Consider the following 23,032-nt stretch of genomic DNA (forward strand, 5'->3'; position numbering starts at 1 on the left):
TGTAAAAGATTCATTGAAAGCACCTTTGTTAAAAAAAAAAAGAAACAAAAAAACAAAACAAAACACAATGCCAAATACTACTTTTCTTTTTGCTATTTTAGGGTAAATCTCCTCCACACAATAATGTTTGCTGGATGGAATGTCATTCTTTCATTCTCTCCCCTTTTTCTTTTTTCTTTCCATCTTGCCCTTTTCTCGACCCCTGGGTGGGACTCAGGAGTTTAAGGCTGGTACTCTCAGATCAGTTAGCACTACTCTGTGGATACAGTGAATGTGTAGAAAGCCTTGTAGTATTGCATTGTATGTAATGTATATAATGAATAAAGATTGTATTTTGTTCAGGTTTCTTACCTCTGGCCTCTGTGTTGTTTTTGCCCCCTAGTGGTCATGTACAGAACAGCAGAACGACAGAACCAAAGTGGAAAAACACTTCCTTTATTTGCACATCTGAACAGGTAGAACAACATGACCGCCAAGGCCATCGACAATTTACAGCTTCCAGTGTGTCAGACCCCTGTTGTTTGCCTTCAGCAGCAAACAAACCATAAATACATAAAATACTGATAACGTACTTTGGTGAAAATGGCACAGCTATAATAAAAGTGAATTTGTAGACACACAAACACACACTAAAAAAATAAACAAAAGCTGGATTGGAGTGCCCGAGACGATGGATTCACTTGTATATACGTACATATAAATTAACTTCTTAATTGGTTTAAAGGGAAGTAAATTGTTGAACTGAAGAGAATCCAAAATGAAAAATGTGCTCAGGTTCTGCTGGGAGGGTTTTAATATCAGGTTTCTTAAAATATTCATGACTACACCTCTCCAGCAGCAGTGAGAGGAAAAAAAAACAACTATATACAGTGTTTGCTTCAGAGGTGCACCAGTTTAGGCTGTATTGACCGCATCAGCATCCATCCACTATGATTCTTTATGCCAATATTGGGATGACTGTGGATTTTTAAAAGGACATTTTTAAAGGACAATCACTTGATGCAAATATCAAAATAGCAAAGTATATGTATCCTGAAAAACTGAAAAACCTCTTCCTGTTTTGCACTTTGACTCTCATAAAATGCAGAATTGTAACATCCAATCCAAGAGAAAGAAATGTTTGAGTGTTGGATTCAGATAAAACCTGTTATTTCAGTCGTTCCATCACTCCTGTCAGTAATCATTACATAGCACGGTCCAGAGGAGAAGTGGCCACAGGTGGGAATTACAGGTGAATGAAGGACAATGTTTCCCTTCATTTCCCAAGGTTCTCACACATTAGATGCTTTTGTTGTTTAATTTCCACTATGCTGCTGCAGTGTTTACTTCCTGTCTTACTAATATCATGAAGTCACTCATGTCTGTTCCGCCCTATAAGAAAGCAGCAGAACCCTGTAATAACCAAGGCTATGTTTTATTGGTTCTGAACTGGACTCGTGTTTTTTCTTTGTGCACTGTCTCACTGTAACTTTGACAGCCTTTGCTCATCAGTCTGATGCCATATTTGCAGCCAGTGTGTTATCATGCAAAAGCCCTGTGGAACTTTGAAATGGATCTGTCGTTTCTACAATCATTTGTGAAACATGACGCTGCCACCATTTGTGTAAGCAGAGCTCACAAATCACATTAGTGAAAAGGACCCCTGGTTTGAATTTGATCCATTACGCTTACCATAGTTGTGTGCACAGTTTTCCTGTGCTATTAGGGATTATTGGAGACATTTAGCATGGCTCACCTTCACTGTAACCTCCAATAATCTGATTAAAGTGTTGGCCGTCTGATCGTCTGACTGCTTGTATTTCTCACCTCATCAGACTGCACTGCAGCAATGTCGCTGTGTTCCTGGATCTCAGTCATTAATTAGCTGCGTACAATGTTTTTATATTGGAAAAACAATCTAAATGAGATCTAAGATGTTTTAAACACTTTAAAACGAGGCGTTAAAATAATGTTTTTGCTTGTATGAAATTCCAGGATTTCTCTGGCAACTTTTCCTTTGATTGCTGTACAATCACATTAAAAATACTTTCAGTAAAGATCACAGAAAGAAAACACAATACAATGCACACTTGTGCGATGTCCGCTCAGGCTGTCCGGACACCCTCGAGTCAATATGTGGCATTGTGGATTAAAACCCTTCACTGTCTTGTTTCTGGACATTCTTTTCTGAATAAGGTTAGTAGCACCAGTTACTGGCTGCTCCCTCATCGCAACACACACTAATGGAAAATCACCAGGATGCTTTGAAGTATCCTGAGGTCATCTAAGTTAGTAACACTAGAGCTGCCGAGGCAGCTGACGTTACCTCTCTGACCGTCTTCCTCTCAGACCTCCAGAGCAAAGTGATCCATGTACATGGACAGGGCTCGTCCTCGCTCGCAGAAAAGAACAGAAAACGACTCTATTTACAGGTGCTTGTGTACAAAATAGCTCTTTTTTTTTTCTTGAGTACATTTAAAGAAGAGGCACAATCTTTTTAGAGTTTGGGGCACTTTTCAAGAATCAAAATGTGTTGAATTGTGCTCTGCAGACAGTCACACTTACCAAATATGTATATAAAAACTTCTGTGTAGGCACAACAGTGATTGATTTAGTGGATTCTTCCACTCCACTTTGTAGTATTTCCCCCCCAAAGTTTCACTTTCTGTCCTCATTTCTTTTTCATAGCAGACATAAACCAAGCAGACAGACATTAACGTGGAGCTTGTGTGTTCTATAGGATGTATTTCTTTGTGAGGAAGTCTTCTCTGGCTACAGGGACGAGAGTCCCAGGGTCAGCAGTGGGAGGTGAGTGGGCAGGGCTGGTGTTTGTTTTGGTGTGGCTGGAAGTAGCCAGGTCCTATCTCTGTCTTCTTCTTCTTCTGCTCTGTCCCCAGTCATCTCTACAGGTGAGTGTCCTCCTCGTCAGGTATGTCCTCCTTCAGCAGGTTGTCGATGGGGACGATCCAGCTGTCGTTGAACTCTCCATTCAGCGCCATTTTCTTCTCCTGCATCTCCGGCTGCACCTCCATCACCTCCAGCGTGGGGTTGTCGTGGTAACCGTTCTCCACCGTGTGCAGCTCCTCTGTCAGGTGTTGCTGTAGAGATTACACAAGGACAAAATCTCTGAAAACTGTCCATATTTCATCTGTTTTAAAAGTGAGAAATAAGATTTCTTTAAATGAAACATGAAACATTTCTTTATACTGTGATGTGAACTAGTGGCCATTATTCAGAACTGTAGACCAAAGTTAACAAGAGTTTGTCTTTACTTTTCAAGAATCACTATTAATGATTCACTGTTTTCCAGGAATTTAGACTTTCCCTGCAATAAGGTCTTTGTTTTCTGAGCCCTTCAAACATTGACATGGATGTCTGTAATAACTCACTCATGAAGTACAATGTTTGCAATCTTACAAGCACTTCTTTGTACGAGAGGTGCGTTTGGTCTCCAGATGTTCAGAAACTTTGAATTCTAATTCTGTAATTCTGTAATTTACAGTTACATAACACCGCAAATGTAAAGACAGTGTATTTATTGCATTTACATTTAGAGGTATAGCCGTTTGAATGCAGTTCGAATGAAAGGACATTTTACAGCTTCACTTTTATTTATTTTCGTGCATAAATCTGCTAATCAGAGTAGAGGCTTGTCTAAATCATACAGGTTCCAACCACTAGATGGCGACATTCTGTTCCCACAGGCCAAATGAAAAAAGAAGTGACCTTTAGGAGGAGCCCCTGTGGGACACTTTGTTGTGTCTGAGCAGGAAAGCCTTCCACCCACCTGGTTCTCATTGTAGGGCTTGCGGTGGTGGGAGGCACACACGGCGAGGATGACGATCATGATCAGCAGAGCGCCGCTGGAGGCCAGGATGGCTATCAGGGTTTTGTTATCTGTTGGTTTCTTCAAGTGGAAAACACAGCCAGAGAATGACTTCATTTCACGTTGCAGTGCCTGTTAATGTGGAATTTGATGCACCGAGTAAACACTTAGTGATAATACATCCATATATTAAGCCTCACCTTGGTGATTTCTTCATAGTACTGGGTTGCCAGGGTGGTCTTCACTGGAAGATGAATTTCGGTTCATTTGAATGCGAATAAAAAAATTCAGTTGAGCTTTAATTAAACATGACAAACTGCCCTTTTCCAAAGGGAGCAAAGTGCTTTACCTTTGCCGTTTATCTCCACACGGTCAAACTGGATTTTGCCATTGTGGTGCCGCCAAGTCAGGGTGCAGTTTCCATCTTGCAAGTTCGTCATCAGCCGCCTGCACACCTCTGCCAGATCTTTCTCCTCCTCTTTCTGAAGGTAAAATGACACATCTGTAAACACCTCTGCACATAATAAATCAAACCAACGCCACATCATGTATTTTACTTTCCTAGAAATAATTCATGAGCAGATAAACCACGACAAGGCTCTGCTATACAGTCAGAGTTTGGACAGGAAGGTCAAAGGGGACAGCTGAGGTCATATCTTCCTGTGCTGTGATGTGTGAATTATTTCTGGTGTATTATGGAACAGCACAGCTGTGTAGGCAGTCAGAGGAGAGGGTGAGCATATGAAAGAGGTGTGGGAATGTAGGAAACTAGTGAAAGGCAGGAAAGGTTCCCACTAAGACACTTTTTCCACCCAGCGACTGGAATCCTTTTTTTTTTTTTTTTTTTTATGGAGCACTTCAGCGCTTCCTGTCCTGTTGCTGGAAACACAGACGTTCAGAGATCCACCCAGAGCTTCCCCCAGTGGTGGGAAGCACTTTTTTCATATTTTTTTCTGTTACATTAAAAATGAAATTAATCTTAGGTCAACTGGAAAAATGATTAAAGGAAAAGTCTTTGTTTTTGTGTGTGTTTACTTTTTTTTGTTCGTCATTCCTAGCAGCTATCGTCACATTTTACAGTTATGGGGTAGTAACTTCAAATGGAAAATGAATCTTGGAAATACATTCTTCAGTTGAACATAAACATGACTCCAGATGAATGCAATTGTTGCTTCCTGTCTGATGGATGTATATATATATGTTTGCTAACCTTAGTAGTTTTGTGAGGCGATGTCAGTGTTGTGTTAACAGATTGCTCTGCTGCCCCCAGGTGGTAGAAAAAAATAATGCAGCTTTAAAAGCTGGCCAAATATATCTTTTCAATTTGAAAAAAAAAAAAAAAGGCTCAATAATCTCTTGAAACATCTGGTCATTGTAGTTTATTTTGATCAGATTCCGTGTTCTGCTGAGTATATCACCCAGTGTAACAGTGTGGTTCATTGATGTGTTCTTCAGAGTTTTTGGACAACAATGGAGCTCAATGGCACACAGGAAGAGGATAAATCAGGCTTTGAATACACACACAATACTTGTTAGTACATAAATTCATTGTTGGTCTGCACATGAGATTTGTTGAGAAATGTAAGACACCACCAGACTTTTCCTTTCAGAAACTTGTGAGTCTCTACTTTTTCTTGGTACCAGAGTGAAACATTACTTATTTCCACCTCTGATCTTGTAGTTATGCCTGTGACTGCTGTTTATCTGATTACTATATAGCATAACATGCTATAATATGATGCTTAGCAATCTATTTTTGGCTATTGATGCATAATTTCACTTTGACTTTTTCTTGCTTCTTTGCCATAAGTTTCATACAACACTGTACATTTGTTGGCTGCACTGACTAGTAATGAAGCTGTAGCACCCTGAGAGTACATGATGGTATGATATTTAAAGAAAAACATGTCTAATTGTTCTTATTTTTCCTGCAGGATGTCACACAGTTATTTAAAATCTTTAAACTGAAGGGACTATTGGGAGTAAATCAGTCACTGAAGAAAAGAGTGGAAAGGGTGTGGGCCTGCCTCTCATGGACAGGACAATGGCAGAGGCTTGATGAGAGTTAGAGCAGGGACTGTGTTTATTATCACATCTGTTAATGTGACTAGAAAAACTTTGATGCCTGGAACAAATTTAAAGTTACAAAACTCTAAAGCGAAAGCTTACCTCGTGTCCGCTGTTTAGAGAATACTGCAGAAAAAGGAAGAAAACAAGTCAGTCAAAGGCACGGAGTCTCTAAAAGCATGAGAGACATTTGTGTAATGTGTTCACGTAAAGGCAAACAGACGTACTAGCTGTATCTGCTCCCCTTTGTTATACCATGTCTTACCGAGAATATCTTTGGCTGAACTGCTGCAGTGGTTGTGGTGGTGGTGGTGGTGGTGGTGGTGGCAGGGGTGGTTTGTAGGAGCGTGGTTCCAGCTTTGGTACTGATGGTCTCTGCTGGAGAAAGTCCTGCATTGATCAGGGTGGAGGGGGTGCTGGTGGTCTCCGTGTTCCCAGCTGGCCACGGGGCCTTTGGTGTTGGCTGCCCATGGTTTGCATCTGCCACTGTCATTTTCTCTTTACATTCAACCAAAAACAATGAGGACAGAAAACATTTCATCCCCAGACAGTGATGTACGCTTTTGAGCCAATCAGTGACAACTGGCATTTACAACAAATATAAGTGAAGGTCCAACAAATCTAATAATCCCAAACATTCAACAAACGCTCCTTTAACTTAGAATAAATTGCCTAAAATTTAAATGGTCATATTTGTTCAATGCTGTACATGCTCCCTTACAAAGGGAGGTGGACTGTCTTATTCGTCCTTATGGAAAAACTAATTCTGTCACTCACTCTTTGTAAATGTCTGGCCGTAAATAACAGACCGGCTCTTTAATTTAAATTAACTAGAAGGTGACAAGTCGAGCATGGGACTGCAGGCACCTCTGCAGGCGGTGTGTCAGGTGTGATGTCATCTCTCATACACCATGACTGGTGCTTGACAAAGAAACACATTGATAGACCTAATTTCTATTAATTAGGTTGAAATGTGCAATCAAGTTTTTTTTGTGTGTGTGTGTTTTACATTTTTTTAATGAATCCTCAACAATCTAGTTCCCATCAGGTGGGTTGTTTTCGTACTGGTATCCAGGGGATTCTCAGGGGAACTGACCTCCGTTGCCGTCTTCCTGGCTCGTGCTAGAAGTGCTGGTGGTGTGAGCCATTACTTGTTGCTGTGTTGTACGGGCATCTGTTGAGACCTTTGGGATCTTGGTTGTCCCTTCATGGGTAGCAGCTCCTGACTGATTGACATGTGCTTCAGTCGCAGAGGTCTTGGGTAAAGAGGCTGCAGATGTCCCAACTGTGGCAGGATAGGTGGATACCACTAAACTGTCACTGCTGACAGCTGTTGCAACTGGAGTCGTGGTCTTGACTTGGCTGGAGGTACCAGCAGCAGGAGTGGTAGCATACACTGCAGTAGGGGAGCCTCCAGAAATGGTTGTGAGATGTGCTGTTGTGTTTTTTGTGACAGTGGATGCTTGTGGTTCGGTGGGGACAGGCTCGCCTGTAACGCTGGATGTGTTCTTCACTGCGACAGCAGGCGTGGGGACAACAGCGTTTGGCTTTGTGGGTGCTGGTTCCTGTGTAGTTTCGTGTTTCTTGCCGTCATCAGCTGGTGGTTCTTTAGTTGCACCTTTTGTAATGTTCTGAGGGCCAGTAGTCGGCTCAGTCACGGATGTTGTTGTAGTCATGACAGAAGTCACATTCTCTGGGACAGAAGGAGCATTCTGGCTGTCATCCTCTGAATAGATGCCGTGAAATAGGAAGCCTATGGAGGGAAAAAGAACCCTGGTTATTCCATACAGCATGCATGAAAACATACCAGTCACAGGCAAAGATTCTCCTAACCCTTCATTAACTGATTTTTTTGTCCACTCGAGGGCAGCGCAATGCGATGGAATCACGACAATGATATTATCAGCTAAATTTAAATTTCTAATGAATGTGTTAGCAAATCATTTACACATCCAGCTGACGTGGTAGTTAGTATTAGTATTCATTTGGAGTTGTGTTTCCTCCTCTGTTTTTAGTCTCCATCCACTGCTGAGAAAAATATGTGGGTCTTCAGCAAACCTTGTTTGCTGTTTGTTGCTGGACAGGTAGTGTGCAGCGGGTTTATCAGAGGTTGTTCACTGAATACAGCTGCCTGCTGCAGCTGGAAATGAGATTAATGAGAGCAGTGACTGAACCGAAACAGCAAAGGTGTGGGTCCTAAAACCAAAACAATGAGCTGAAAGACGCTACAATGCTTTCTGGAGCTGAGGGGAACTGCAGAGTTGGGTGATAATTCACTGCGGGTTTGTCGCTACAAGCAGCCCCTCGTGTAATGTTGAGCTATGTGGATCTCTGCTCCTGGAGTTCCTGTGGGTCAGACAGCTGTAAGCCTCAGCCACCGTGCTCCATCTTCTTCTGTTTCTCTATTTATAGTGACCAGGACAGGATGCTGCACACAATTAACTTGGAAGCACCACACCCACGACCACGGCCTGTTTTGAGTGCCCCGTGAACAATCCTCGCTTGACTCCATAGCCAGAAAACAATGGCTTTACCCAGCCCCCACCGACCCCCTGCACTTTCTGACCTCCACCCACATCCAGATGCAGCCACAGCTTACATGTGTGGTAGCGCATGAACTTCCATATAGCTATGATGTAATTTTTCCGCAGAGGATCACAATGATGTTTTAACATGTTGGAGGTTATTTCTTTACTTAATGCCAGTCTTTTTGTAAACCACACTGTGTTATTTTTCATTTTCGAAGGTGTTTTTTCCTGACTTCTAAGCAGCCAGTCATAATGAAACTCAACTTCTAGAGACTTGAGATAAAGAATTCATCACAGTGAACACCCTGTCTTCTATTTCAAATAACATCTGCACAACTGTACCACACACTTACAAAGTCACATACTACACACTTGTGTATGAAATGTGTAGTATGTGATCCTTGGGATAAAAAGGTTTGACCGTGCAAAAATAACATCATGGTGCAAACATTTGTCTCCAGATGTTGTATACAAGCATTTGCTTCTGGAGTTGTATTACATTCATTGAGTGGAACCGCTAAGCACAACAATGCATGTACAATCAATGTCCCTTATGACCCACATGCTGTACTGTTTGCTATCACAATGTAACACGTACAGCTCTGTTGATCACCAAGCGACCTGAAAATGCTGATGAGGGCATGTGACACAGCTGAAAGCTCCAGAACAGCTTCTAAAGGGACCTCAGGTGAGAGAAATACTGGCTCAGTGGTCAAGAATGAACCATGACTCGGAGTGGAAGAGGACATAGCTACTACACAACACATATTAGTACTACAAATATGCATCATGGCTGTCAGTAGGTGGACAAGGTGAATGGGTATTAGATTTTAGGGATGAGGATATTTTTGTCATTGTAAACAAATCACATGAACAGATCAAAACCAACAATGTGTTAGTCTGCCTCTCAATATGACTTCCCTAACCTGACTCAAAGCTCCAGTCCTTCAAACATGACTCACAAATACTTACTTTACTGAAACTTTCCTAAAATGTGGCCAGTGTAGTTTTTAACAACCATTATTCAAACGGGTGCATTTGTTGGGGACTATTTTCAGCAGTGTATTAATCCACATTTGGTAATGTAGTGAGTAGTTGGGGGAGCAGGATGGTGTATGTGAGTGAAAATGAACTACAGTGCATGTGTGTGTTCATAGTAATGAAGGAACATGCTACCCAGTGCAGTGGTGTGGCTCACTGATGTGTTTTTTTAGACAACAAAGGCACAGAGGACTAGTATATATCAAATGTTCAGCATATAATGTGTTGTTGCTCTGGTCTGGATAACATAAACAGAAATATCTCTCTCAGAGGTTACTTCAGTCATTATTCCCATGGCATGTGAACGCAGCATTAGGATGGTGTTAGGAGTGAGCAGATAAGAGTCTGTTCTGGTCAAGTGGAGGCTGGTAGAGCCAAGCCTGTCCTGTCTCTGTAAGGCACAGACACATCACTTATCAGCCTTCAGCCTGCTGCCATAAACACTGTTACTAAGAGAGCAGGACTGTCGAAGTTCTCCGCTCAGTGGAGTGCTTTGATTGAGCTGAGTGCTCTGTCTACAGTCCATGTGCTGTTTGCTGCTCTGAGGCTTTTTGACAGCACACACTCTATGTCTGCTCCACGAGGGCTTTTTTCTCATTCTGCTCGAATAATTTGGCATCTTTCATAGAAGCTCTGAACTTGTTGTGTTCAACTTGTCAGAGTGATCTCAGTCAAAACACACAAGTAGAGGTTGTGGACAAAGTGTCCTGCAGCTGCACTGAATTCAGAGGTGCTCTCTGTTACTATCAGTATCAGAAATGTAGATGAGTGGATTAATCTCTCTGTGGAACTGGAAATATTTGAGGAATTCAGCTGACAGGTGGGAGTTTAATGTATTTTTCTGAAGACGATGCATGGCTGCCGATCAATGCAGTAAGTTGTTGTTAGCCACACTTGATGTTTTTTTGTGAGATGTCTTCAACATGAATTTGTGTCTCTCTCACTCTCCCTGCCCCAGGTGTGAGGTCTTATTTGGTGTGACCTCCGCTGACCTGAGCTGTCACTGATGCATCTGTTTCTTAACGGGCAACAGCACCCACTGATCCCACTGCTATCTGTACCAAGGCTGTTTTTACCTCACCCACACATTCCTCTCCGCACAGCCTCCAGGAAAACACACTCTCTCACACACACACATCACCACCTGTTGTCTGTCATGTCCATTTGCGTTGCCTCCCTCTTGATTCAATGCAGCATGTGCCCTTTTGTCCTGAGGAGTTTGCTTTACGAGTTACACTAATATCAAGAATAACATTGCTCATATGCAAATTAGCATTAGAAGCATTAGATTAGAAGCATGTTTGTTTGAGTTACTCACTTAAAGCTGCACAATTCACCATTTTCAGTAAAACAATGTGTAACATGAAAGCTGTCAGTCGTAGTGACAAACCTGCAGATAATTTTTGATAACTCTGCGGTGTCACTCAGCTCCGTTGAGCATTTTAGCGTCTTTTAGCTCACTGATTCGGTTTCATGGACTGCACCTTTAATGCTTTGGTTTATTCTCTCAAGAACGCCCAGGTGCAACCTGCTTGCCTCGTTTTCAAACAAGCATTTATGTAAAAAAGCTCTGATCAAGCCTCTGCATGCACCTATCCAGCACCAAACAAAGTGACTAGCTAGTGGACACAATGGAGCAGCTAAAGAGCCAGATGTTTGGCTCGGGAACTAGTGGAGACCAAAACAGAGCTAAAAGAAAGTGAGTTACTGTGTATGTAAGCAGCTGTTTCCTAACACCACTTGCTTACATTAACTTGTAAAGATTAATTTTTTGGGACATTTTATGTCATCATCATGACATTATCATTTACAGCAACAACAGAGACACGACAGGAAAGGAGGGGAGAACGAGACGACATGACATGACATACAACCCTTTTGTGTTCACAGCACAGATCCGAGACACGAGAAAACCCTTGGACTCAAACCCTGCCGAGAAATAAAAGCCAGTTCCAATGATTGGATCACAGAACTTCCTCCTTTTCACAATATATATTACTTTCAGATGCATCTACACTGTCCAGCCATAGTGCCTTTATCTGTGAGATATATCCCAAAGCAAGGTTAGTGAGATGTTTAGGTTTCTTATCAGAGAAACTTTCCAACCCTGTCCTGTTCTACAGCTGTGCGACCTCTCTAACATCAGTCTGAGTGTGTGGAGCGGATTCCTGCCAGCTGACTGTCCTTTACAGACACTCTAATATTGTTGTCATGCTGTTTGTCTCAGGGTGTGGTCTGCTCCAGTGGTCTGTGTGAGGGTCAGACAGCAGAGGGTGTGAGAACTGACCTGCTGTCCTTTCTCTAGCTCTTCTTTCGACTTCTTGGCTCGCTTCAGTGACAGGAAACGGTTCTGTTGATATGGTCCCTGCTTGTGATTTCTAATTTTGTTATATGAATTAACTAAATGGACTGAAGTTGGTATTCTGCCAGTTGTTTTCATTGTTCTCACTCATCACAAAGTCATCCTTTCAATGTCACTTCTAACACCAAGGCCTTGCTGACGTGCAGTGGCAGGAGGGTTCCTAATGTACAAGTCAGAAACTGGTAACTATGCTACAGTACGGCAAAAACATCCATCTGACATGAGCTCATGCATTATTATCCACTCTTCCTCTGTTTATCAGGCACCTAAAACATGTTACTTCCTGTGCTGCTGCAACTTTGCCTGAGAACAGCTACCAGACAGCAAGAGTTTATGACAACCAATCTAAAATCTGTCTGTCTTTTCGTTGAAACATGACATTTGTTTATTATGAGAAATGGTGGATAGCTACAGTATTTTAAGCTGAGGGAACATGCATGGTCCAATCATCAGTGGCCCAGATGTAAGTGTAACCGGTGTCCATTTAAAGCTGCACGAATCAGTGCTTTGACCTTATGTTTTGGTTCCATCTCACCTCTCTCCTCAACCTCAAATGCAGCAGGCAGGCAGCTCTGATATGTTCACTGTCCACTGCCAACCAGGGCCAAGCAGCAGACATTCAAAGTTAGCAACGAGCTGGTGAACACAGCTGCACAATTTTGCATCTGAAGAGCCAGATATTTTTCTCAGGAGATGGTGGAGACCAAACCAGAGATAAAAGCAGAGTTAATGCTACACTTATGTTCATCAAGTGGACACGAACACAATTTCAATAAATGCAAATGTTGCTCTGTGCCTGCTGGATGTGTAAATACACTACTGTCCGCTAACTACATGGTGATGTGTAAGTGCCCCAAAACATCAATTCTGTCTTTTTATAGCAAATTGTTGGACAAATATTTAAGACCATAGATGCATGAAAAAATATTTTTTTACATAATACTTGATTTGATTTTGCAGAAGTAGTATCATTAAAAACAAAATAAACTACTAAAAAGTCCCAGCCTGAGGAAACAATGAATACAAATAATAATGTAAATCGAAATAAGTTGTGAGCTTTGCACAGTCAAAATGAAGTATCTGATTTTTCTAAGTTGAGCGACAGAAAAATACCATTTGTGCCAAAAATAGAACTTCAGATGTGTCTGTCCCCAGTGACCTGATCTACCTTTGAAGCTGCTGCTATAGTGAACCTGTGGAGCGTGACAGTGTTTAGCCTGCATTCACTGAGACTAAGTGGAGGTCCAGAGGAGGTCAGAGGGTGCTCTCTGTCTCCCGGCCCTCCCTTTAAGAGGTCCTACTGTTTGGTTGCAGCGGGCGTCAACCCCATCCTGTTCAGTGTGAGAACCACCATCCGTATGCATTAAAGGAGAATGACAGTGTAGCCTGAGGGTGGAGACGGCCTGAATTGTCTTCCCTTCCTGACTGCCATGTTGTAAATAAATGTCCCCGTGAACAAGGCCCCACACACATTGAAACACAGCGAGGATAACAGAGAGGACATTTTTACTGCTCTCCGTCTGAGCAAATACTTTTGATATAGTTCGTATCATTTGCTCCCATTCAGCCACAACAGCATTTGTGAGGTCCAACACTGAGTTTGTTGCAGAGCTAAGACAGAATAATAACTTGAACAGGAGAAAAGTCTCAGCTTTAACTTCTTATAAATTGAAATGACATTTGATTTTGACATTCGTCACTTATCAGTCACTGTGTGTCAAACCGAGACTAACTCCACATACCTGCACTGATAATATCTGCATGCCTGCCACATCATAAAAACTACAGCAGGTGGACAAAATAGCAGGAACACCTGACAATAGAGTCTGTCTTCACCAGAAAAACGAACATATAGGTCAACTTTGCAAGCAGGTTATTAGGATCTATATTTATGATTAATGTTAAGCAGTGACCTCCAGTGGCTGTAAGAATTATGACAAAAGCAAAGAAGAAAGTCAGGTGGCATCATATAAAGAGCAAGAAAGTCCACATTTGGAGGAGATGGGGTCAAATGAATACAAGAGACTACTATTGTTGTCCCATGGGAAATCAAAAGCCAATATTGACCTGTTTTAAGTTACATGACAATTCGACTAACATATGCTAACAGTAACACACTTATTTTAATCCATGATCTTTTCCTAAACGTAACCAAGTCATTTTATTGGCTAAATCTAAGGAAAGGGAAACGTGTTTAACATGTGAGGATAAAGGTCCACCTTCGTGACATCGCTGGTACTCTCCAACAGTGATATATGTCATTCCGGCAGTCATTGGTAGTCAACATTCAGTCATTTAGGTATAACGATGTGTTGGATGATATAATGCAATCCAGAACAGAAGCCCAGACAGTATTTCAGCGGCAGTATTTACTGACAGACTGTATAACCAATATTGACATAATTCGTGTGTGTGTGTGATTGTGTGTGTGATTGTGTGTGTGCATGCCAGCAATCCAGCCAGTTATCCGTCGGGCTTGCCAGGCACTGACTGTAACCCTGAATTGATGTGCGTCTGAGCGTGAACATGCACTATGCGTGCCAAACGGAGAAGAGTAAATAAATAAATGTAGCTGTCGCTCCAAAGCACCGGCGGGACAAAGCTGCCCCGTTAGGTTGGTGACAGCCCACACAAAGGCCCCTCTGGCCCCACGTGCGGCCAGGCAAGCATGGGCTACTCCCTCACTGCAGACCCCTGCTGCAGCCAGGGCCTTTTAGGGTTCAGCTGCTCCCGTCCTCGTCCCATTGAGAGAGGTAATTCAGCTCCCGGAGACTGAGGGGGTTGTTGGGGGTAGGGGTGAAGAAGGGAAGGGAGGGGTCTTTGCTTTACATTGTGCGCTCCAGTGAAGGGAGGTGAGGAGCTGTGAATGTAAAAACACTCGGCGGGTATAAAAGAGAGACAAGTGAAAGGGAGGAGAGAGGGAGGAGGGGTGAGAGGAGAGAAAGTAAAGAGGGGTTTGAGACAGCATAAATCTAACGGCCACATGGAAATGACTGACCACACACACACACACACACACACACACACACAGAATAACACTCGCACCCTTGCACACATTATTCACAAACAACACGCTCCCTGTCCTTGGAAACCAGACTGGTATGTGTGTTTATACGAGCTGTGGGGTGTGCTAATGGTAAAAGTTCAATGTTAGAGCTCCATCAACCCCCCCCAAACACACACACACACACACACACACACACACACACACACACACACACACACACACACACACACACACACACACACACAAACACCCCTCCGCTGGTGTTCAGAGATAAACTGAGCAACAGGAATTTCAGGTGGAATTTAAGGTTCAGGACACTAATCAACATCCCACTTAGGTATATAGATCAGAGATGAAGATTTGTAAATTATCATATTATTAACACACTGAAAGGAGTAACAGGAAGAAACCTGCATTTCAAAGTACCTCTTCCTGGCTGCGATCACTGTGGTACAGAGTGTTGTGTTATACATGACTGACATGCTCCTTATCTGGTGTGATCATTTAGATAGTCTAGCTTGTCTAAATGGCATTTATATACACACAATGTTTAACCATTACAAAAGCATTCATAGAAGGCTATATCATCTATCAATCAACAAATAGGCTTATTAATCTGGAGTTTGTCTCCGTGAGAACACTGAGCATGTTTAATTTATGATAACATGTCTTTTTTCTTTTTTTTTATTTTAAACCGTTCTATAATAACATTTTGAGTGATTATCTCTGATGACCTGTATATATTTACATGGTCACCTGTGTCATTTATCTTGTATTATGGGCTTCAGGCAGCTTTCTACTCTGTTAAGTGGACAAAATGATGCCATGCATGTGAGGGGAGGACCGTTTAAAAGGTACAAGACAAAGACAAAAATAAACACATATAAAGTTTGCCAAAATGAGCCAAACCTTACTACTCCAGAGAGTTAAAGGTGTACCAATCTTTAATCAAGTTTATACTCTCTCCCAAAGACAGTAGCTACTAAGTTACTTTTCTGCTCTAAATTATGCTACTTAGCTGAAGCAGGTACATAGCATGTTTATGACAGAGGTAGATAGATAGACTAACTATCGTACTCTATGTACTGTGTTGTAATCCTGTTTCGACTGTGCTGAGCTACAAAACTACTTACTCATAACACCCACAAGAACTAGTTACTGCACAGCACTGTTAGTTAGTTATACAAAAAGCAATTACAACTGCAGCAGACACTCTTTAACATCACTGCAAAGTGTAAAAAGGATGAAAACCAGCTCTCAATTTAAGAATGGTGAGTTTTCTTAAAGAAAAATAAAGAATAAAGATAATTCTGTATGCATGTATGTAGGAAAACTGTATTTTCTGAAGGAGTACAAATGGTAAATTCAGTGGTGGGGAATTTAGAAACAAGATTTTGGAGAAACGCCTGAACATAGAGAAAACTGTAACCTGTTTGTTTTTTTTTTCTGTGGTGAACGAGTCCTTCTCCATAATGAGGAGAGGCTCAGAGTGTTGGCTTGTTTTATGTCACATACACACGGAGCAGCAGCCGTTTTCTGTTTTCCTAAAACCTGAGCCACAAGGGGAGTTCACACAAAGTGATGACGCAGATGAACAGAGTGCTGAGAAAGGAGGAGAGGAATGAGGAGGCTCTGGACGAGGGAGAGGAGGAGGAGGAGGTGAGTGAAGGTCCATGGCGGTACCAGCCGCAGGCCTGATTAATGGACACCTGGGTGTGCAGCGTGGGATGCTGGGTAGAGGGAGGGAGTGTGAGGTTACAGTGGAGGTGAAGGCGAGCGGCTCTTTATCTGGAGCATCAGACAGTGATGAAACGCTCAGCTTTATGGAGAGCAGAGGTTCCTCCCTGAGGGAAACCTGCGTCCACATGCCAGCCACGCCTGGCCTTTAAAAACAAGATCCACTGCATCTGGACAGCACTCACGCTTCCTTAAAAGGGCACCTCAGACCTGCAGGGGTCCGTGAGGGAAGTCGGGAATTTGAGTGGCACAATTATTTCATTTCAAAGGTGTTTGAGCAGTTTGTGTTTCCAAAACAAACCAGGTTTAACACTGATGAATGATTGGTTTCATTACGTATCAGTGTGCCACGGAGATCTCCGTGCACAGGCTCTGAACGTTCCATCAGATATCTTATCCTTTACAATAAACAGGACATTTGTCAAAGTCGTGTTTGCGAGCAGGCACTGATTCAAAAGCACTCCATGATGGGGCATTGAAGGACGCGTTTGATAATTATCTGCACACCAACATTAAGCGCTGAACTACTTTATTCCCATGACAACTGAACAAACTCCATACTGATCAAAAACTCAGAGATGTGGTTGAAAGCTTGTAAGCGGACGTTGAGTTGAGAGTTTTCTGTCAAATATAAGCGGATGGATGTCACGAAAAGACACTGGAAGGTTGGTCTTTTCTCACACAGAACACTACACATCAGATATTGGAGGGTCCTTGAATGCACCAACCTGTTTATGTTTTAAAAAACTGTCCCTACTTGCGGTTCAAATGGGACTAAATATTCTCAAGCAAATCTCAAAATGTTACAGCAAGAAACGTCAATCGAATTTTGAGATGGAGAATAACTTCACTTTTTTCGAAGATGATGAAACTTATGTCACATTGTCAAAACTTTGACTTTTCACTTCCAGTGGCTCACATCTGTACGTTACATCTGTAAGTGAGTTTCTGCTTTTTAAGCTTTGGTTTGTGTGGAGCCTGATATTTGGTAAGCAGTATCATCGAGCTGTTCTCTGCCGCTGCAGTTGTATTAAGAGCAATCACCGTCAGCTTCAGATCTGCGTTACGTAATTTGCATCCTGTACCACAAGTGCTTAACACGACAAACAGGGTGCAGAGTACTTCCAGTATCTCCGTCCTTCTTTAAATCTAATAACACCATGTGACTCTCACTCGCTCTCACTTCGTAATGAATCACAGTTACTGGACACACTTTGTTTTGCTGATGCGAGTGACTAAGTTGGCTGCACAACGTTAATTTTTTCTTAAGCTGTAGATCATTTATATAAATTTACACGTCCACGTCTATCCCGCCTGATTTTCCTCAGCTGGATGAAATGCCTCCCTGCAGCAGAGGGGGAGAGGGTTGCTCAAGGCCGTCTCCTGCCACACCCTCCTTGGGAACTGGGATGTTGATAAAGATTTTTCCCATCTATTGTTCTCCGTTCTCTCCCATGTGCCCCAGCCAGCGTAGACACCAGAACACTGTGCCAAGCAAGCAGCGTCTCCCCAGCTGCTGGTGTCCGGACGGGCCAGGAACCCCGACTGCCTGTTATCTTTTCGGAAACGGACAAGTCACGAACCCACAAACACACAAAACAGACAGCTGCATAGGGACTAGGAAGTCCTGGAGACGACTGATAACTGATGATGCTGCTGTCATCTTATAGTGAAGGTGAGCTCTTCAAATGAGTTCACTGAAGTCACCTTCAAGCATTCAATGATTCACTTCAGATGTACATTTTGAGTCTTACACATCACTGTATGTCAGCTCACCAGGCGTACTACAATTCTAGCAGCTTGTCAAAGGTGGACGAGTGAAATGACACATTCAGAGCTAGCCATCTTAAGAAAAAAAACAACAAAAACCCTCACACTGACTGCCCTCTAAAACTTATATTTGAGTCCCCATGGTCATATATTTTGGTGCAAAAGACAAGCATACATTTTTAGAAAGGAAATATGCTGCCACTTTTCTATTTTGTCACGAGCAGTTTTGAGCAGAAGTAATCTCATATCATCATTTAATAATTGTTCATGCGTTACAGTGAATTCAAATGTTTACAGCTGCTCCTTTTCTAACAATCATGTGTGAGAAAAATGCTTTTTGGGTCAGTGTGCATCACATAATGATCCCAGTTGTTGCAATACAGAGTGTGACCAGCACACAAACACAATGTTTGAGATGTACTGTGTAGAGGCGCTGGAAGGCAGATTTTTAACCTTTGAACACAAGTTATCTGTTTGCCCCATGTTTCCAGTCTTTGAGCTAAGATAAGCTAACTAGCTGCTGGCATGAGCTTTGTATTTAGTGCACAGACATGCGAGTGGGATCAACCCTCTCTTCTAACTTTCAGCAAGAAAGCGATTATGTGTAATCCTCCAAAACACCAAGCTATTCTTTTAAATAATATTCAAGGAGATGTGACCTGTGCATTAAAAAATACCCAAAAGTGTCTTTTGGAGACAGAAACAATTCCTTGGTCCCTTTTACTATTAGAAAGGCTTAAAAAAATGTCCAAATGTCCAAATTACCAACTGAAGTTATGAAATGAGGAATCAGAATCACTCATTTTAAAAAGTATAAAAAGGCCACTCAGTTACAGTCAGAAAGTTACTTCACACATGAAGATGACAAAATGCGCAGCACGTGTCTCGGCCTTCCAGCCGTCTTGTGATAACAGGCTGTTAAACACACAGACACAGATGCTTGTTCACACGTCAGGCTTTTATTTGTAGAAAAAGTGCTGACAGCCTTCAGACTGAGCTCTGGGACTGTGTTACATGATTTCACATGCTCAAAAAAAGAAGCCTCCCATCTGAATCCACCTACTGTAGTGGTGAGGGAGCGGCAGGTGCATAATTAAAGAAAAACACTTTCCTCGCCTCTCTGCCAGGGAGGGAGGTCAGGGGTGCACTTCATTATTCAGGCTCCTTCTGTCCTCAGCCACAGCTATTGGAAAGGCTTCTGTGTGTGTGTGTGTGTGTGTGTGTGTGTGTGTGTGTGTGTGTGTGTGTGTGTGTTCGTAGGGAGGGGAGTATTGGGGAGTTCTTAACTGTGGGATGGTGAGGGGTGGAGGGGCAGATGTTTCATACAGATCTTACAGAATCCACACAGCAACAGTGGGAATGTGTGCATCTCAACAGTAACAGAAACAGTGAGGAAGCTGTTGAGTGCAGAGGACTCTTCTGAATCTGTGCACTAGTGAAGGCACTAAGAAACAAGAGGAAGACAAAAAGACTTGGACTGACAGCGCGCCTCAAGTTTGGCACTCCCCCTCAGGCAGCATCTACTGGTGCTTTCTTATGTTCCTTTGCTGCTTAGAGCCTGCATTTGTCCACCACATGAATAAAGTCTGGCAGCCTTTATTCCCAGAGATTTACTAACTCACACTGTATCTTTTATATGGTGCATATGTTTCACATCATATACAAAATATAGATGAAACTGCTGCATACAAAAAATATTTATCTAGAAAACGTTCATGTCGGCCTCTGTGACATGGGAAAACATGCACTGTATGTGCATATATGGTCCATATTGTAAAGGAAAGGATGTCTGCAGATATTTTTTATAGACAATTAAGGTGCAGATAATTAAAAACAATTTGGTTGGGCAACTGTAACTTAACTTTAACTTGGTAGTCATTGTAAAACAAGCAGTACTTTAATGTAATCATGCTTCTGGTAAAATGCTCAAGTGCTTTGCTTCCAAACTTACATGGAGCTCCATTAGTTTGAATGTAGCCCATTGAAATACAGTATATGTATAGTACTTAACAAAGGTGAGAAACTGTTCTGCTACTAATAATGTGAATCACGTTTAGGTAAATTTGTGCAACTTTCAGTGGTGGAATGCAACTAAGTACATTTACTAGAATACTGACTTCTGTACAGTTTTGCGGAGCATCTACTTTAATACTGCGTGTATTTGACAGCTATTGCTCCTTGACACTTTCCTTTGCTCGGACTGTACATGCAGAGGATATGATCTCATAAAACGCAGAGCTACAGATTAAAACAGTGGCTCACAACCTGAGCATTGGTGATTAAAGCGAAGACACACACGAACAGAAAAACAGATTTCTAACACAATTTCTACAGATTTGTTGTATTTTCACAGTTTATCTAATTGTAAATAAATAATCTTTTTTTTTTTTAATGTGAAATAAGAGCTATAAAACCGCCTCAAAATGATACTGCACACAACAAGAATGGGAACCAGTAACCACTAGTAGTTCAAAAGTAGTTCAAATAAGCTCCAGCTACAGCATGAAAATGCACCTGGGGTCCAACAATGCAAATAAAAAAAAAAATCCCAGCCAGGGTCCATTCAGTGTTACTTAAGTACTGTACTTGAGCACAATTTTGAGCCACTTACACTTCACTGAGTATTTCAGTTTCACCCTCCATCATATTCTACCTCACTACGTCTAAGAGGAAAATATTTTAATTTCAACTCGACTACAAAATATATCTAAGCTAGGTACATAAAACACAATGCACTCCTATGGAGCAAGCTACCAAACAGTCTAAAGTATTTAAAATGACTTTCACCTCCAGCAGCTGCAACATTAAAATGCTGTTTCCACACTGATGCGCCATCACCATTAAAAACATAATGATGGATATCAGTCAAGTAACAAGTACTCTCACTTTTGTACTCTTGTGTTCTTTTATTACTAAGTAGGACTTTTTTTCTCTTAATGGTGTCATTTTATATGAAAGTATTGCTGCTTTTCCTCAAAGGTTTGAACACTGTCTTAAAAACAGTGATTGTTCTCAGTCTGGTGTGCGCACCTGTTGCTGCATCACACAGCCGACGCGCTCATTGTCTTGAATCCTGCGCTGAAAGCATCAGTAAAGTCAAACTGCTGCACTCACACTTTTACTGCTTTTAGTCCCACAAACAACCACAGACATCCTGTGACATATTTCACAGACATGCGATACAAACGGCAGAGAGAAAACGCCACTCCCCAGCAGAATAAACGCACAAAGACTCACGCATCACCCTGCGCTCTTACGCAGGCGTCTCTGTGAGAACCATCACAGGTGAACATGCACTTTGAATTCAGCTCTACTCACTGAGAGACAGCAGCAGCCACGTGATCCTCATAGTCGCTCTCATCCTGCTCGTTTCTTCTCCAGATGGATTTATCCTTCATGCAGCGCTGCGCTACGATCCTTCACTTTGTACGCGGGGACGTTTCAGGGATGATGAGCCCGAGGCTGACGCCGTCCTGTCACGCCTTTTCTCCTTGAATTTGTATTTCAAGTAAATGATCTCGCCCAGCCTATTGTTAACTTTCTTCTTCTTTTTCTTTTAAAGCCAAGAATGCTTTTGTGTGTCTCTGCTGCTCCTCTCTCTGCAGAGTTGGGGATTTGGGGGGGGAGAGTGTTTCTCCCGTCTCCTTGGCTGTACCGTTGCCGCTCAGTGTCTCTTTACCGCTCTCTCTCTCCCTCTCCCTCTCTCTCTCCCACAGTGGCTTGGTGCTGTATTGTGTTCAGTCAGTCCTCAGTGTTGAGCTGTTAACAGCCAGTGTAGCAGACCAGGAGCACTGCCCATTCCCCCGGACTGTCCCTGCCTCCCTTATCATGAGGAACCAGGGGCAGACCCAGCCCGGTCCAATCCCAGAGCTCTGGACTGGCTGCTGCCGGGACATTTTGAATAACAAAGGAAGCTGTGAGACAATGTGTTCTGCTGGTTTTGATTCTTTCCAAAAATGGTCCACGACTCAAGGACGTGGGGTGAAGTCACATCAACACTGCTGTTGTTTGATCACGGGAAAGGCCTGTTTAGATTCACAGAGTCAGCATGTCTTCATGTTGACTTCACCTCTGTTCGCATTTTCACACAAATGCAACCAAAAGTGTAATGAAAGTGTAACATGGAGCCGGTGGATGACTGCAGAGCTTTACACCGAACACCTGCAACCTGGACTTCGGTCTTTTATTGGTCAGCATTCACAGGCTTGACAGAGTCCTGTGGTGTATACAAACACCTGTTATATCTGACAGAAGCACTGCAGGTTCAAATCCCCTGCGGCTTAATGACGCTTCCTTTGCTATTAAGAGCAGTAAAGAGTACTCACAGAGCAGCTGCTGTAACAACCACAACTGCGAACACAGTCAGAGCAATGACCGCATCAACCAGTGTAACAAACAGGTGATACCATGCAAAGTTTCAGTGACTGGACTGGACCAGCACACTGACTGTTCCTGTGGATCAGATGGAATGAAAAAGTATTGTGAGGGACCATTAAAGTAGTTTAGAAAAAAAACCTGCCACTGTGACCCTTCTGGGGCTCCAGAGATGTCAACAAACCAGTTCTTAGTTTTAGTGCACAGGAAGAAGATGAAGCTTTTGGTAATGATATGAACCTGCTCAGTGACCGTCAGGGTGTGTGCCATGCTTCTCCAGCCTCTGTGAAAACATCCAGAGGACTTCTGCACTTCTTCACATTTGCATGTTTAAGATCACC

At 42.4% G+C, this 23,032-nt stretch overlaps 1 protein-coding gene across 1 annotated transcript; it reads right to left on the reverse strand.

Annotated features, from left to right (window-relative positions):
* Window positions 1-419: 419 nt before the first annotated feature.
* On the reverse strand, window positions 420-22,116 carry podxl (podocalyxin-like). Its single transcript, XM_070992640.1, has 8 exons — window positions 21,636-22,116; window positions 6,969-7,625; window positions 6,138-6,370; window positions 5,975-5,998; window positions 4,155-4,287; window positions 4,006-4,049; window positions 3,767-3,886; window positions 420-3,077 (listed from the first exon to the last, which is right to left on the reverse strand). Exons 1-8 carry the CDS (start codon window positions 21,676-21,678, stop codon window positions 2,883-2,885), a joined length of 1,449 nt encoding a protein of 482 aa, XP_070848741.1. The 5' UTR covers window positions 21,679-22,116; the 3' UTR covers window positions 420-2,882.
* Between the last annotated feature and the right edge of the window lie 916 nt (window positions 22,117-23,032).

This window comes from Chaetodon trifascialis, chromosome 22 (assembly GCF_039877785.1).
Source record: "Chaetodon trifascialis isolate fChaTrf1 chromosome 22, fChaTrf1.hap1, whole genome shotgun sequence".
NCBI classification, from domain to species: domain Eukaryota; kingdom Metazoa; phylum Chordata; class Actinopteri; order Chaetodontiformes; family Chaetodontidae; genus Chaetodon; species Chaetodon trifascialis.